The sequence below is a fragment of the Diorhabda carinulata genome, chromosome 4 (genome assembly GCF_026250575.1).
Source record: "Diorhabda carinulata isolate Delta chromosome 4, icDioCari1.1, whole genome shotgun sequence".
NCBI classification, from domain to species: domain Eukaryota; kingdom Metazoa; phylum Arthropoda; class Insecta; order Coleoptera; family Chrysomelidae; genus Diorhabda; species Diorhabda carinulata.
In genome coordinates this window covers 2074251-2089744 of record NC_079463.1, presented here as the reverse complement: position 1 = coordinate 2089744, position 15494 = coordinate 2074251, and the positions used below count along the sequence as shown (strand labels likewise).

The 15494-nt window shown below is 32.6% G+C and overlaps 1 protein-coding gene across 2 annotated transcripts in view; it reads left to right on the top strand.

The window, feature by feature from the left end:
• Window positions 1-15494, top strand: part of LOC130893264 (probable E3 ubiquitin-protein ligase HERC1) — a 31826-nt gene that overhangs the window by 1908 nt on the left and 14424 nt on the right. For both annotated transcript variants that reach the window (XM_057799219.1, XM_057799218.1), the window contains exons 2-18: window positions 1143-1750; window positions 1961-2288; window positions 2348-2700; window positions 2758-3031; window positions 3090-3396; window positions 4396-4699; window positions 4755-5217; window positions 5269-6006; window positions 6946-7204; window positions 7477-7788; window positions 8872-9380; window positions 9886-10128; window positions 10504-10764; window positions 12071-12247; window positions 12299-12938; window positions 14131-14714; window positions 15064-15210. In XM_057799219.1, coding sequence (XP_057655202.1) covers window positions 1143-1750; window positions 1961-2288; window positions 2348-2700; window positions 2758-3031; window positions 3090-3396; window positions 4396-4699; window positions 4755-5217; window positions 5269-6006; window positions 6946-7204; window positions 7477-7788; window positions 8872-9380; window positions 9886-10128; window positions 10504-10764; window positions 12071-12247; window positions 12299-12938; window positions 14131-14714; window positions 15064-15210 — 6507 coding nt within the window. The remainder of the gene's footprint in view (window positions 1-1142; window positions 1751-1960; window positions 2289-2347; window positions 2701-2757; window positions 3032-3089; window positions 3397-4395; window positions 4700-4754; window positions 5218-5268; window positions 6007-6945; window positions 7205-7476; window positions 7789-8871; window positions 9381-9885; window positions 10129-10503; window positions 10765-12070; window positions 12248-12298; window positions 12939-14130; window positions 14715-15063; window positions 15211-15494) is intronic.

Here is a 15494-nt window from a genome sequence, read left to right as displayed (position 1 = left end):
AGTGGTGGCTAAAATTGAGTTTTTATTTTTTTTTTCTAAACATGTACGCCAATATATGACACGTAGGCTACAGTCATTTATTTTGGCAGTTGTAAAGAAAAGAGCAGAACTTGGACTCGAATATAGAAAAATGTACTGGTTAATTGGAAGAAACTCCACTCTGTCTCTACATAATAAGCTTATGCTTTACAAGCTGATACTAAAGCCTGTATGGACTTATGATATCCAACTATGGGGATGCACCATGCAATCATCCAAAGCGGAACATAGTAAATACCCTTTGAAACATTCGCATTAGGGACCTGGAAAAGGACACTGTTGACCAGACCATAAAAAAATTAGGCAAGATTGAAAAAAGAATCCATCATCATATCAATGTCGAAGCTATTCAGCTCCTTGGCAATACTGGATTAGAAAGAAAACTTGAGAGGATCAAACCCTTTGAGTTAGTTTAGTGTTTATAGTGCAAAAGCAGTGCTACATCTAAGTTTAGTGCAATCTATTATATAGTACCTAAAGAACTCTGATGAGTGTACTTAAGTTTCAAATTGTATTGAATTTAGTTAGAATTAAATTGATCATTGGTGACTGTTTGCCAGATTGTAATATGCTAAATGCCTTTATGGGTGTTTAATTTAGAAAAATTACTACCTAAAGGTATAATGATGAATAAAGGGTAAATAAAGATCTTTTTTTACATCACAATTACAAAAAATATATTAAATGATTTGTAGAGTAATATATATTTTTTCTTTTTTGAAAATATGGTATTTTTATTATCTGAACAATGTTTGGTGTCAACTATTTTATAAATATTGATTCCCAAGAAATACCAAGCCAGTGTTCCTGAAACAATTGCAAATTAAGATAACAAACATTTTATTTGATAAAGAATTGTTGAACTTTTTAAATATTCCATTATGATAAGGATACCATTGAACTGGTGATTGGGCAAATAGAAATAAAAAAAGGGTAATGATATGTATTAAAATGTAAGAATATTTGATTCGTTTCCCTACGTTCATTTTATTCCCTTATATGATAAGAAATATAGGAGATGAAGGAAAATATTGAAAGTTTCGTCTCTCCATTTTTATGTAGATATCTCTGTTTAATTCTTCAAGTTTTCGGTGTTTTTGTAGGTATTCCACCACTTTGCAATTCTGTACTTGAGACAGCTGTAGCTTTAATTGAAAAACTGCCGCCATTATGTCTTTCGAATGATGTTCAACTTACTAATTTAGGAATTAGTAGCTTAGACCAAGTTTGTAGTTTTTTAAAAATGGCAGTATTAAGTGAGAGTTCAGCTGATGAAACTGGAAAATTTCTTTCATGTGAGATTCTATTAGGATTAGCTCTACAAAGAGGCTCTTTAAGATATATCCTAGATTGGATAGATATGGCATTAGACGCTTCTTGTAATGAACCCGTGTTACATAGTAAGTTAACAAAAAAGGCTATTTCACAACTTGAAGGTAATAAAAAAAGTAGAGAAAAAGTTATATCAGAACAAATCGGTGAAGAAGTTGTTATATATAAATCTGCCCTATTTTTGATGGAAGTTCTAGTATCTATGGCTAATGATTATAGCGGTGCTTGTTCAACAATAGAAGCCGATACGGAACTAGGAGCATTTGAAAAAAGTGATGTTTATGTATGGGGAAGTAATTCCTCTCATCAATTAGCCGAAGGAAATCAAGAGAAAATATTGCTTCCTATTAAATCCAAAATTTTTAATCAGGTCCAACAGGTAAGTCCCAAGTCCTAGTATAGCTCACAAAACATTATCAATGATTTAATAAATTATAAATGAAGAAAATTACATTTTATCAAATTGAAACTTTGAATGGGGTTTATTCTAGAAATTTTTGAAACATCATTTGTTTTGATTTAGTTTTTTTATGAAACAATTTACTCAAATTGGGCCAGATACATTTCTACTCCAGGCATTCTTATTTAGATTGAAGCCGGACAATACTGTACGTTTGCAATTCATTGTGATGGTTTTGTAAGTGCTTGCGGAAAAGGAAGTTATGGTCGTTTGGGTTTAGGAGAATCGGCTAATCAGTGTCTTCCGAAAAGGATATTATTAGACGGGGGCGTTAAAAAATTATCCAGCTCTAAAGGAAGCGATGGGCACACTTTAGCGTTGATGGAAAATGGACAAGTTTATAGTTGGGGTGATGGGGACTATGGAAAATTAGGTCACGGGAATTGTGCAACACACAAACAACCAGAACGTATTGCGGGACCTTTTTTTGACAAGACAATTCGATTTATCAACGCAGGTAATTTTTCTTATCAAATAATTAGCATTAAAAAGTGAGATATATAATGAATATATTAGGTTATAGGCATAGTGCAGCAATAACGGATGATGGAAAGCTTTATACTTGGGGTGAAGGTGATCATGGAAGATTAGGTCATTTAGATAATAACGCTAGACATGTACCAACGTTAGTACAGGATTTAGCAGAAGTTGAAATTGGTTCTGTAGCTTGTGGTAGTTCCCATACTCTAGTGGTATCAAAAGATGGTAAAACTGTATGGTCTTTCGGATCCGGAGAAAATGGTAAACTGGGACATGGTGAAATAGTAAGAGTATACAGACCAAAAGTTATAGAAGCACTACAAGGAATGGTAATTCAGAAGGTTTGTGCGGGAACGTCGTTTTCAATGGCTCTTACTACTACGGGACAAGTCAGTTTTAATTTTATATATTATTTCTTGATATTAAATATTTGTTGATTTTATTAGGTATACACTTGGGGTTGTGGACCAATATTAGGTATGGGATCTGCTGATGCCATATGTCTTAGACCACTACCAGTAGAAGATTTGACACCTTACAGGATAATTGATATATCAGCAGGTGATACACACTGTTTAGCTCTTAGCGACGAATATGTTGTATTTGCTTGGGGAACAAATAGCATGGGGCAGTGTGGTCAAGGTCATACGTCCAGTCCTATTACCAGACCTCTTAAAGTTATCGGTCTCGAAGGAGTTCCAATTAGACAGATTAGCGCGGGTAAAATTTGATTATTAGGTATCCTTTGAAATTAATATAAAATATTTTTAATTTTTAGGTACATCTCATTCGATAGCGTGGACAACAACGTCGACTGAAAGTCAACACGTTACCAAACAAAAAACATTTTGTCTAGATTTACACGAAACCACTTTCGGTTATCTAAAAATCTTTTTAGAAAAATATACAAAAACGTTCAAGTATGAAACTCCACCACTTCCTTTTAAATTATCCGAAGAACATCAGAAATTCGTATTATTGACATTGAAAATATTGATTACACATTTGAATTTGTGTATACATGGAAATTTGGATACTAACGTACTCAATACTCATGCCAAAGCTCTTCGAACTGCTTTATTCAGGTAAAAATTTTTTTATTCTTGCATTTTTAATTGCAAAAGTGAACAAACTATCTTCTAAATGATTCTGGATACATAAATATATCTGAACATGGGTCTTACACTATAAAAATTGTTGTACATTCGAATAAAGGCCCCAGACTATGAAAATAGAATGGAGATTAAGTGAAATTACCTTTGAATTCACTCACGGATTTGGAAGCAATTCTGATAGTATCTTTTAAGGTTTATTTCCACCCAATTCTATCCTAGTACCAACTTCTGTTTATTGTTGGTATTTTTTTTTTTTGAAAAAGTATATTTATAACTAAAATAAAGCAAGAGAAACATCAAAAAACCGAAGGGTAAGGTGATGAATAAGTTAAATAAGAACAGACTGAAGAGTGAAAACATAAGGATGTAGAAAACATAGTAATAACATGAGGAATTGAAACAAATTAAATCATCTCTGATAGAAACCATGCAAGAAAGTTTAGCATAGGCGGTAGGAAGCACAGAAAAGGTTTGGTTTGACCAGACTATACAGGTAGCAACAAAATAAACACAAAAATAGAATGCTGAAGTAAGGAGGAGAAACTGGAAGCAAAAGAATAAGAGTATGTGAATAAATAAATGAGAAATCTCTACCAGAAGACGAGACTAGGATGATGGAAGTATGGCAAATGGAAAATAATGAAAATGAAGAAAAAAATGTGATTATAGGGGTTACCAGATGATTGTCTGTAATATACCTTATCTATAAGGAAGTTGACTAGATCTGCTGCTACTGGATGTTACCTACAAAGTTTTGATTAGAATAATAAAGAACAAACTGGGACCAATTCATAACCAAGGGGTTGGTGAATATCTTGGGGACTTTAGGTAGGGGAGAAGCAGACTGGACTAGATTATTACACTTGTTGTACCATTGGTTGGTATTTTTTGAAAAAATTTGGATCACATATTCTATTTCCAAACCTTTCTATGTCATTTTTTTTTTAATTGAGTATTTTACTTTTTTAGATTAGTTGATTTAGAAGCACCGACTGAAATTCACAATACCGCTAAGGAAGTATTAAATATAGGGGCCCCGCTTCTTCTCCCTCAACTAAACGAAAGGGTGGAATTTCTTCATCAACATTTATCAAGCGGTAACCAATTATCTCAAGGCCAACAGATGCTTCTTGGTATAATATTGAATAGCCTCGAAGATCCTATGCATATTGCAGCTTTATTGGGCTATAGTAGCATTCCAGAAAAAAATGAAAATCTCAAACTTACAGGAACACTGATGCATACTTTACTAAAATCATTCAGTAAAAATACGGTAATAACACAAATAAATTAAACGATTAAAAATTGAAAGTTTCCGAATATTACAGGAAGAAACAATGGAGAGTATCGTTAATTATATGTCTATTACAACAAAATTTAAATGGCAGAGTCCAGGTAATTCTAAAATATGCAATCTCCAACGACTTCTGTCGTCACTTCAGAATCACATGCTTGCTCACTATATAACCTCTTGGAAAGACACGTTCCCCCAAAGTGAAAACGATATTTTGGCTCCGCATGTCTCGCACATATTCCAATTCGCCATGAAAATATTAAACCGAGCAGCAAACATTTTAATTATGTACCCCTCGAGTTTGGAATTGCTATACAACGTTTTATTAGAATCTGTAACGGGTGCAATGTTATTCAAGATATTGAATTCTCTTCTACTCATGCCGGCGAATTATATAAAAAGTTTGTATCCGTTGCTTTTGGAATTATTAGATTCAATCGATAGATTCAATCAACTTTTGCCCAGGGAAATTTTAAATAACGAAAAAGATTCATCACGTGAGTATTTTTTCAAACGCTTAATTATTTCCTGATTAAAATTTGTTGTAGGAAGTGAAACACCGACGCTAGATCAACTGGCGGAACAATCTTGGGTTTGGATAGTGGATCTACAAAAAACCTGTTCTTTAGTCATAGGTTATTGTCTAGGAGGTATGCTAATAGGAAAACCGCAAACTAATGTAGAAAAAATGTGCCGATACTGGTTGTCCAACGACATATTTTTTTCTGGTATAAAAATCGAATCTCTAGACGTGGCGGCATTGACGGAATTATCGTTTATGGCGACTTCTAAAAATTCAGATCACATTTTAATGGCGTTAGACGGGCTACCACAAACAGCGGCGAATATTTGTAGGATCGCTTTTGAGTTACCTTGTCAGTACGACGAAGCGTGCGCGGTACCGCCGAACGAAATTAATACCAGCAATATTTTTTTCAACAAATTGATGATTGATACTGAAATAGAACCGTGGGAAGTCAACGAAGATGACAAAATTTTATTAGACAGAGTTACAAAGTGTTTTTTAATAACCGTTTTGACTCACACGGGTCTAATATATAAAGCACCTTCTCATCCAGCCGTTAAAGAAATCTACAAATGCATTTTGAATCTTAGGCAGAAATTAATCAGACTAGTATATTCCGAAGAAGAAGAATTTATGGATAAAAATGAAGAAGAGGTTATGGAGGAAAATACATTTTCGAAAAATAACGGAAAATGTAATTTTAAAATGATTTGTCGAGGAATATTGGAGAGGTGTCTATTTATAATGATCTTTGTGAAAAGTGAGTTAATACATGTACATAAAATCCTTACTTTCTGTCAATTTTCTAGATATATATCGTGTATCATCATGATTCCTATGGTATTAGATAGTATTCCAACGGAAAGGTTTGTCTATTTCCTCTATTTGTCCATCTTCCTAACATATATGGGTGTTACCCAAAAATGAAACAAGTTTTTTTCTTATTTTATTCTCATAACCAACAATAAAACATCTATTCTATCTTTAATATTATCAACGTCAAAATTTTATTTAGTACCATATCACCCCCTCAAGTCCTATAGGGGTTGTTCGGGCGAAGAAAAGTATTTCTATCCTTCACATGATGCAAATATATCTGGAATTCATTACAAAAGATCCACAATCGCTTCCTGTAGGGTACCAGAAACGTTTTTTGGAAAAAAATGCTTCAATACAAACTGCTCCCTCTATTTATTGATTTCCCAGTCATATATGAGTGTTACCTAAAAATAAACCAAGTTTTTTTTATTATTTTATTTCCCTAACTAAAATAAACCATCTTTAATCTTCTCAATTTCAAAATTTGATTTAATACTATTTATAAAGTACCATATCACCCCCTTAACTCCGATGGACTTCCATAGGGGTTGTTCTGGTGAAGAAAAGTAATCAAACACTTCTTGATCTTGAGTCTTTATATCGAATATACATATATTATTTCGCTGTATCTTCGTCCCAGTTATTATTCGGTAATGATAATAATTTTATTGTTGCAACAAGGTAATGCAGACACGATGTTATTGTATAAACAAAATAAATATGTAATAACTAGGTCGGATGATTCTAATAGACAATTTGTATTTTAATGAAATAAAATATATACGGGGTAATATAACAGTAATAAAAATGGGCTTCATTCTGGCCAGTAACGAATAAAAGGTCCATTGCACTATAATTTTCATTACTTTTTATCTTTTAGATATAGAGGTGGAAATTTCTAGTAGCACCGAACCGGAAGATGAAACCGAAAAGGCATACATCGACTTTTACAGGGTAGACAAAGACTCTGCGTCACTAAGTGAATACAGAAAAATTTGTCACTATTTACAATGTTTCGTTTTCAATGAACCTGCCGAAAAAATGAGATTGTCCGATTCGAATGATTTAGACGGTTGGTGTACTGATACTGGTATGGTTTACACAGCATTAATCCAACAGAAAAATCGAGCACTTTTAAGGTATTTTTTCATCATCTATATCGAAACAATTCAATTGGTGTCACCCAAAGGTTACACATGTCATTTCAAAAATTACTGAATGACAAAAAGAATTGTTAACCTGAAAACATACAACATGGTAAACTGCAATAGAAATGGAAATATTGGATCAAATAATAGGATTAGTTGATACTCTGGGATCTGCATGAATAGCTATGGGGGTGCTATGGGCTATATATACAAACCGCTTTGTAATTCGTAATTGAATCTGTTAACTGCTATTTATGTTTTAGGTTAGAAAGTTTGGAACAACTGTTGTATAATTTATTGACTCGCGAAATATCACCTACAGTACTACATTGTATACAACAACAATTATTAGAAGGTACATTTGGATTTTGTAGCATTAAGAGTGAAGATTCTTGTACACAATTACATCATTATTTGGAAGGGATACAATCGGCTCCTGTAGATATTCAAGAAAAAATAAGGACAGTCGTTCATAGGATATATCAATTTTTGGCGCATTCCCTTAAACGACAGATACTCAGTAATTCAGAAAATAAACAACTTATGTTGGTTACCGTTTTTTCGTTAAGTACGAGGTAATATTCAAATTTACAAAATTGTCTACCCTCTGTATATAATCGATTGAATTGACGTCACTAAAAGTATTTCTACTGACAATAGAAAGCTACAAACAACAGTAATTGGCCTAGAGTGAGGTCACCGGAATGTCACGTCAAATGTCACTGTTTATTAGGTTCCCTTTATAAGCGATAATCCCTCTGACGGGTGTTTGTGTAACTAAGTTAATATACGTTGTTGTATTTTGGATAAATTCATACAGTGTAAAATTGAAATTGTGAATTCAATTATTACCTCGTTTAATTCATTTTGAATAAGAGTTATTTTTACTGTTTTGTCCCTAATTGCTCTGCCCGGATTAAAAAATCCTGATCATTTCGCAATAATAAGGTCTAAAATTCAAAAAATTACGGCACAAGCATTTGTTTATCCCACGGACGTCATTTTTAAAATGACATCAGCTGACAATTGGTTAGATTGCCCAATTTAGCTTCTGAGAACTAACATTTTGAAATTTATTGATCAAGTGTACTAAAACTGCTGATAGAGAGAGAGAGAGAGAGAGAAGATCGGTATACCACTCTATCTACTCTATTTTGATTGGGTCACCATGACGTCAAAGTTTCGAGTGGTAGGAAATGCAAAGGGTGTAGAATAACAAGTTTTCATTTTATTGGTGCGTAGAGGGAGAAAGAAAGTGGTAAATCTATTCTCTTTCTCTCTCTTCCGTTAGTACTGTTCCACAAATTACAAAAACTTACGGCACAAGCATTTGTTTACCTCACAGCCGTCATTTTTAAACGGTAATCAGCTGATTTTGACAAATCGTTAGATTGTTCAATTGACAATTGACGGTTTGAAATTTATTGGAATTATTTCATTGAGTGGTAAACCTATGCTCTTTCTCTCTCTTTCAAAAGTACAATTCCGATTAGATGTAGCTCTTTCAATCTCTATTATTGACTCTATGGATTATTTTCGGCCATCGAGACACTCAAAGGTTTTCATTTTGATTTTAAAATATGACATTAGGATAAATGTCTATTTAATTTGAGTGTATATATATATTAAAATGTTTAATCAATTTTTATTTGTCGTAGGTACCTTTCTAATGATTTATCAATAGTTATAAATAATGATCTGGTTCAACTTCTGATGAGATTGATAAGCTTCAATGCGGTTTCCAAATTCCACAATAATCGAAGTGAAATTTTGAGCGTAGCGGCTTTAAGATTAACTAGAATCTTGGCGATATCCTGTACGGTTCATTCTAAAAAAATCGATTCGTCCACTTTAGAAAACGTAATCAACATCTTGCACGAACAATTTATTAAAACTATAGAAGTCTACGAGGAGAGCTGTTCGAATTTCGGCGGGGTTTTTTCGAATTTTTGTAACGAAGGAGATAGAAGTTTGGGTGATTTTTTGTTATTTTTAAGAATAATATGTTCGAGTCAGGACGTTCAAAAATTATTAGCTTCCAAAAAATGGATTTTCGCACTTTTGGCCATACTAGAAACTTCCAATTCTTACACAAGCTATGCTATGCAACTCAAAATATTGAGACCGAAATTATTGATTATTCAATTGTTGCAAGTTATTTTACCGGGTAAGTTCTTTATTACAAAACTTTTATAGACATCTTTTCACTTTCTTCGTAGTTATTACTAATATCCATACTAGACTTTCGGGAACTGTGGAATATTCGATAACTATTTAATCGTATAGACAAAGGCCAATTATAGCGAAAAGAAGATTAACCTCTCTAGTCTCATTAAAATATTATTTATAATTCCCTGAATTTTTTGCTTCTACCCTTTTTCTTATTAGGTTTTGTAGAGTTCTTCTCTTTATGTGTCCTTTTAAAATCAGATATAAGTTTTTTTTACTTCCATGGTTTGTTAATGTAGTTTGTATCGAATTTATGATGTCTCATCCTATATTCCTAGTATTGAGATGTCTGTCCCATATAAGTAAATAGCATTACAGTTATTACCGGAAAATTTCGATAATTATTTTCATAAAAATCAATTTTTCTACAAATCAAGTCGAAAATAAAACCAAACAATATACAGAGAGAATGAAAATTTGTGACAGGAAATTTATTTTTTAAGGTCTTCAATCAGCCCATATCGATGACGATCTCAGAAAATATATAATCGGTAAATTATTTAATCAAATAGGACAAGAAACTTGGAATGTATCGAAAACTTTGGATGAAGCTACTTCCACTGCTACTTGCGATTTAGCCGAAAGCGATTTCATGGAAAAACAAGTTTATAGAGAAGGCGAAGGGAACGTACCTGTCCACGATATGGGATTTGATCCGGAAAAATGTTACAATTGTACCATAGAAGGTACATATTCGATTATTGTATATATAACTCAAGTTTAGTGCCAAAATGGACTGTATATTGTATATAAATAAAAAAAAATTAAATTATTTATCGGTGACTGATAAGAGGTGAGGTTTGGATGCAGTATTTTCAATGTGGGTGCTAAACGTCACCGTTTATCATGTTTCCAATAATAATTTGTCACTTTAAAGGACAACTATAATAATATTAACTACTGTAACATGTGTGTTAAAGAAAGGGAGGGTCTGGATTAAATAAAAAATTATTGTGAAAACAAATAATATAATAAGAAGAATTATTGTATTATGCAATTGAATTGAAACTCTTTGAGCGTTTGTATAAATAACATCGAACAAATAGAACCTTTATCTTTAGGTAATTTGACCCTCGTTCATGGTACCGGAGGTCGAGGATACGGCTTAGGTTTACAAGCAATAAGATCCGGTTGTTACCAATGGAAAATACTCATTGTTAAAGAAAGTCGGGGTAACGAAGGAACGTGCATCGGAGTATCAAAATATCCCGTTAAAGATTTTAGTCACAGATCTACAAATGATATGTGGTTATACAGGGCCTACAGCGGAAGTTTATATCATAACGGAGAAAGAGATATGAGTTTCCAGAGTTACACGCAAGGTAAATTTATCCATTGTCATATGCATGACAAAATCGAACATGTCCACTGAAATTTGTACCTGAAATAACGTTTTTTCTAAATTCATTTGTCCACTACCTTTACCTCCTTGCTTTCGCTGCTTTTATAGCAGATTCTAAACACTAGAAGCTTATAATTATTGTGTAATCACACCATCCAGTCATTTGACGTTGTATACAATTATTTTTCTTGTTATTGTGGTTCCCAAGCAACTGGACTGTATAAAAGTATCTGATGTGGTGGCATCCCTCTATCAAACTTTTTATTTTGTACAATTATGATTTATAACGTGCACTAATTTCCAATTTATTCAAGTCTCTTTTAGTATAATGAAAATTGGATCTTCATGTATGTCAAATTTTTCATTTGTCCTTCTTAATTGTCATTTACTACTACTTCCATAATCTTAATTAGTTTTTTGATACTATCCTTATGTTGCTAAGTCGTTCAAGTGCAACCATTCTCTGTGGGTATTTATGTTTGTTCTCAATAGAATTGGACCTTGTTATTTTGTCACTTTTTCTTACTTAACCAACTGGTACTACAGCTCGGTGTGAGCTTTGTCCTCCTCGACAATTCGCCTTCAAACTGGTCTGTTATTCACCAACGTTCCCATCCATCACATTCATTGTTTGTAAGTCATCGTGAATTTAATTAATCCATCGGATATGTGTCTACCTCTTTTTCTGCTGCTGTATATTTTGGCATCCAAGATTATTTTAGCGGTCTAGTCTTTCATTATGCTCCTTTTTTTAGGTAATGTTTGTGTGTTTTAGTCTTCATAACAATATTCCATCCTTTTTCGAATCCCTCTTCATTGCATTTCTTAATTATTGCTGTGTTTTATTGATCTCTATTCTCATTGCCATTTAATATTTTATGTAGAGTTAGGTCTTGTTGTTTGTGACATTTTTTCCTTGGTACCTTACTTAATACTCCTCTATTATTTTTTTTTGTAATTCTTCTGGTATTATCTTTTAGGTCAAATGTACATTGGACATTTGACCTACTTTAGCAGTGTTATATCTCTCTTTGTATGTGTAAGCTGTACTTTTCCAAAGTTTTCCAAACTCATTTATCGTAATGCATCATCTGTCTTCCTTTTTTATATCCTGATGTTATTCAATATTTCCAGTGACATTTAATCCTTTTCCATATCTCTCCTTATTGCATCTTAAAAATATCAGTACACAATCTCTGGATATTTATAATTTTGTATCTAAAGTCTATATTAGTTTGGTAATTATTTTTATATTCATTACACTTTCTAAATAAATATGTTTTTAGGTGATTATATTACAGTAGTGTTAGATATGGATGCAAAAACATTGAGTTTTGGTAAAAATGGTGAAGAACCTAGAGTAGCATTTGAAAATATAAACGGAACCGAATTGTATCCTTGTGTGATGTTTTATAGTACAAATTCTGATGAGAAAGTGAAAATTACAGACATGAAAGTTCATGGTAAGTACTTAATTGAATGCATATTTGTTTTATTAAATATATTATTTATAGGTACCCAAAGGGATCTACTACCAGGTGAACCAAATTTAGCTCCACTGCATGCAGTACTGGTTGAATCTTATGTTAATCTTATCAGAAAGTTGCATTCTGCTTTAACGTGGACCGAAGACGTTAATCAAGCTTTACTTGTGAGATTGAAGAAAATTGAAAATTTATTTCCAATTATTGATACTCACAATATTGAAGACGATGTTGATATGAAAGCAGAAACGTTTAGCAAATTCAAATCAGACATTCAAACGGATGAATTGTGTAACATCGTTTGGGCAGCCTTGGTAGTAATTGCAGGTCTTGATCGAGGTATGAGGATGGGTGGATTGTGCAAACACAAAACAAGCGGAAAGAAGGCGATAGTACTTGGAATATTAAAAAAAGGCATCACAACGGTTAACGTTCAATGGGAAGATGGAGGTGTATCCGATATATTACTTTCTAATTTAGAATTCATCGAACCAACGCCGTTTGCTATCAATAAATTCAATGGAGTTACTCCCGTCATTTTAATGCAAATTGCCAGACTTAGTGGTATCACAAATGAAATTTCTTTGCCAGTTTTTGAGCTCACCGATGACGAACAACTATTATTACATCCTCAGAATCAACAAAAGCAGTTTACAGTTGATCATATGAGGTGATTATTTATATTTGTGCAATTTTTGGAAGGAAAGTATTGGTAAAATTGGTTTGCAACAAACGAAATCATATTTATTTTTCTTAAAATTTCTTCTTCTATAATCAGATTAAGAAATATTGAATTGAAACTCTATAATTGACGTTGCTTTGGGTAAATAACTTTCTTTTATGTATATATAGATCTTTTCTACAAACTATTTTGTTTTTGTATTCGATTTTATCTCCTAGAATTTTTGTTTCTTTATCTATATTCATACAACTTTGAAAGAAAGTACTGGAAACGTTGTTTTTTTTCTAACCTCATCTAACATACCATCTGTCTGAATGTGACTGAGACAGTTTTCATATTTTAATTAAATTTATTTACATGTTCGTTTGGTTTGAATCTTTTAAGGCGACGTCCTCCAAGTTTTCTTCGGTTAGTTTTCTTTCGAGTACATTAGGGTGGGTATTTATTTTGGTACTGTTACTTTTCTTGGTACACATCGTTAACAATTGTTCTAGAAGCTTTATTTTGATACTTTTGGAGAATTTTAATGTTTTATTTACTTGCAGAACCCCCGAGTTGAATCCTATAGGTCCTTATGGGTTTCTTATAGGGGAGCAGTAGTATAATACAATAAAAACTTGTTCATAAAATAGATTCTATGAGTAATTATAATATTTACACACCTAAGGTTCCTACTGTCCTCTAGACTCCTGTGTTTTGGGTAAGATCCTTCTTCAACTACCTACGATGAGTTTTCCATAAAGACCACATGAACCTTATTATAATGACAACTATTATAATAGATGTATGCGTCGGTATCTATCTTGTAGAACTTTCATTTTGTACAATAAAGTTGTTATTCATTATAGTGAACTCCCATTTCGAAGCCAATTTCCAAAATTTAACTATAAAACCATGCATCCATTGAAATTCACAGGATCGCCATCTAAGAATTGAAGATAAGGGGGTCTCCAATCCGTAGGAACGTAATAAAACCATCAAAATGACTTGTATATTTTTAATTTACATAATTTAAAAACAACTATAGTATGGGTACTGACCACTGTCAACTACCTTCAAAACTATTTCTGCTGATTTAGTTATATGTACAAACGTGTTGTTTAATTGACTAAAATTACACGTTTTCCTCACAAGTAACCTTATTAATTTCAATTACTAAAGCCAAATCATATTTTTACAGATGTAGCTCAGATTCACAATTACACACTCAAAATCCCAATGACCGACCTCGAACCATGGAATCTCTAACCAACGAGATGGTATCGAGTATAATGGGGGAAGTAAAAAGGATAAGTACAGAAAAAATATCGATTTCACAAAGTGAAACGAAAATCGTCGATGGTGGCGATGGTAAAACGTTAGACGATAGTGAAAATTTGCAAACGAATCTACTCGAAAAACGTTTATTGAATTTAGAAGAAGAAACGCTTAAATTGGCCTTTTTACAATTCGTCGCTCTTAAAGCTCTAGGTATTTTCATCACTTCGTCTTCATTCACTGAACTATTTTTGTCGAACGCCAAAGCAAAAGCTGAAGATATTGAATGTATGGGAAAAATAATGCACGCTCTTGTCGAAAAGGCAATCGACCAATGTAAACTGGGTAACATCATCATGGTAGCCGATATAGAACGAGCACAAACCATATTACACATGAATTACCTTAAAAATAGATCGTTCGAAGAAAAGAAACCTTTACCTCACAATATACCTACTGTAGAAAATTCTGCTATCAGTTTATCTAATTCTGATACAACTTCTGAAGGTAAGGAGTCACTATATATTTTAAATTTAATTTGTATTGAGAATTAGATGAAATATGGATACAAGATCTAACTCTAACAACAATTACAGTGGTCTTTCGAGCCGGATCTGAATTTCTGTAACGCTCGAAAAACCAGTATTAATATAACCAATTGTGACACAATTTCAAACTTAGTAACCATCTGTTTCACATTAAAGAAGTGGAATTTGTTTACACTTACACCAACACTAACAATTACACTGTCTTGCGCTCGTTTATATAACCAAATGATCTTCCCATATTCTGAAATATTTAACAAAAACGTGAATTTCGAATTGTTTTATATCAATTGCATATTTCTTATTCACAGGTGTCAATAATAACGATTCAAGAAAAGATTTATTATTCAATCAACCGAGACCGTGCAGTTCAGTACCGAAACCACCATCTTCTTTGAATGCAGTTTCAACTGGATTCCCATATAGTGTGTACAATACTACACAATCATCTTCTTTGGGTAAATTTTTTAATATTTTTAGCTCTGGCAGCTTAGTTCCTGTTTTGTTATTTTTGACTTTCAAAAATGTGTTACCGATCCTGCAGAATTGTGTATTTTATTATTTCATGGCTATTTAATACTATTTTTAATCTATTTCCCAAATACTGTGCTGTTTGTCCTATGTAAACAACATAACAAGATATTATTTGTGCCGTATTTGTTAACTAGTGAGTTATTATTTGTTAATAACTGAATATTATCTACTTATTTTCAATTATCACCCTTGTTTTCCTTAGAATAAC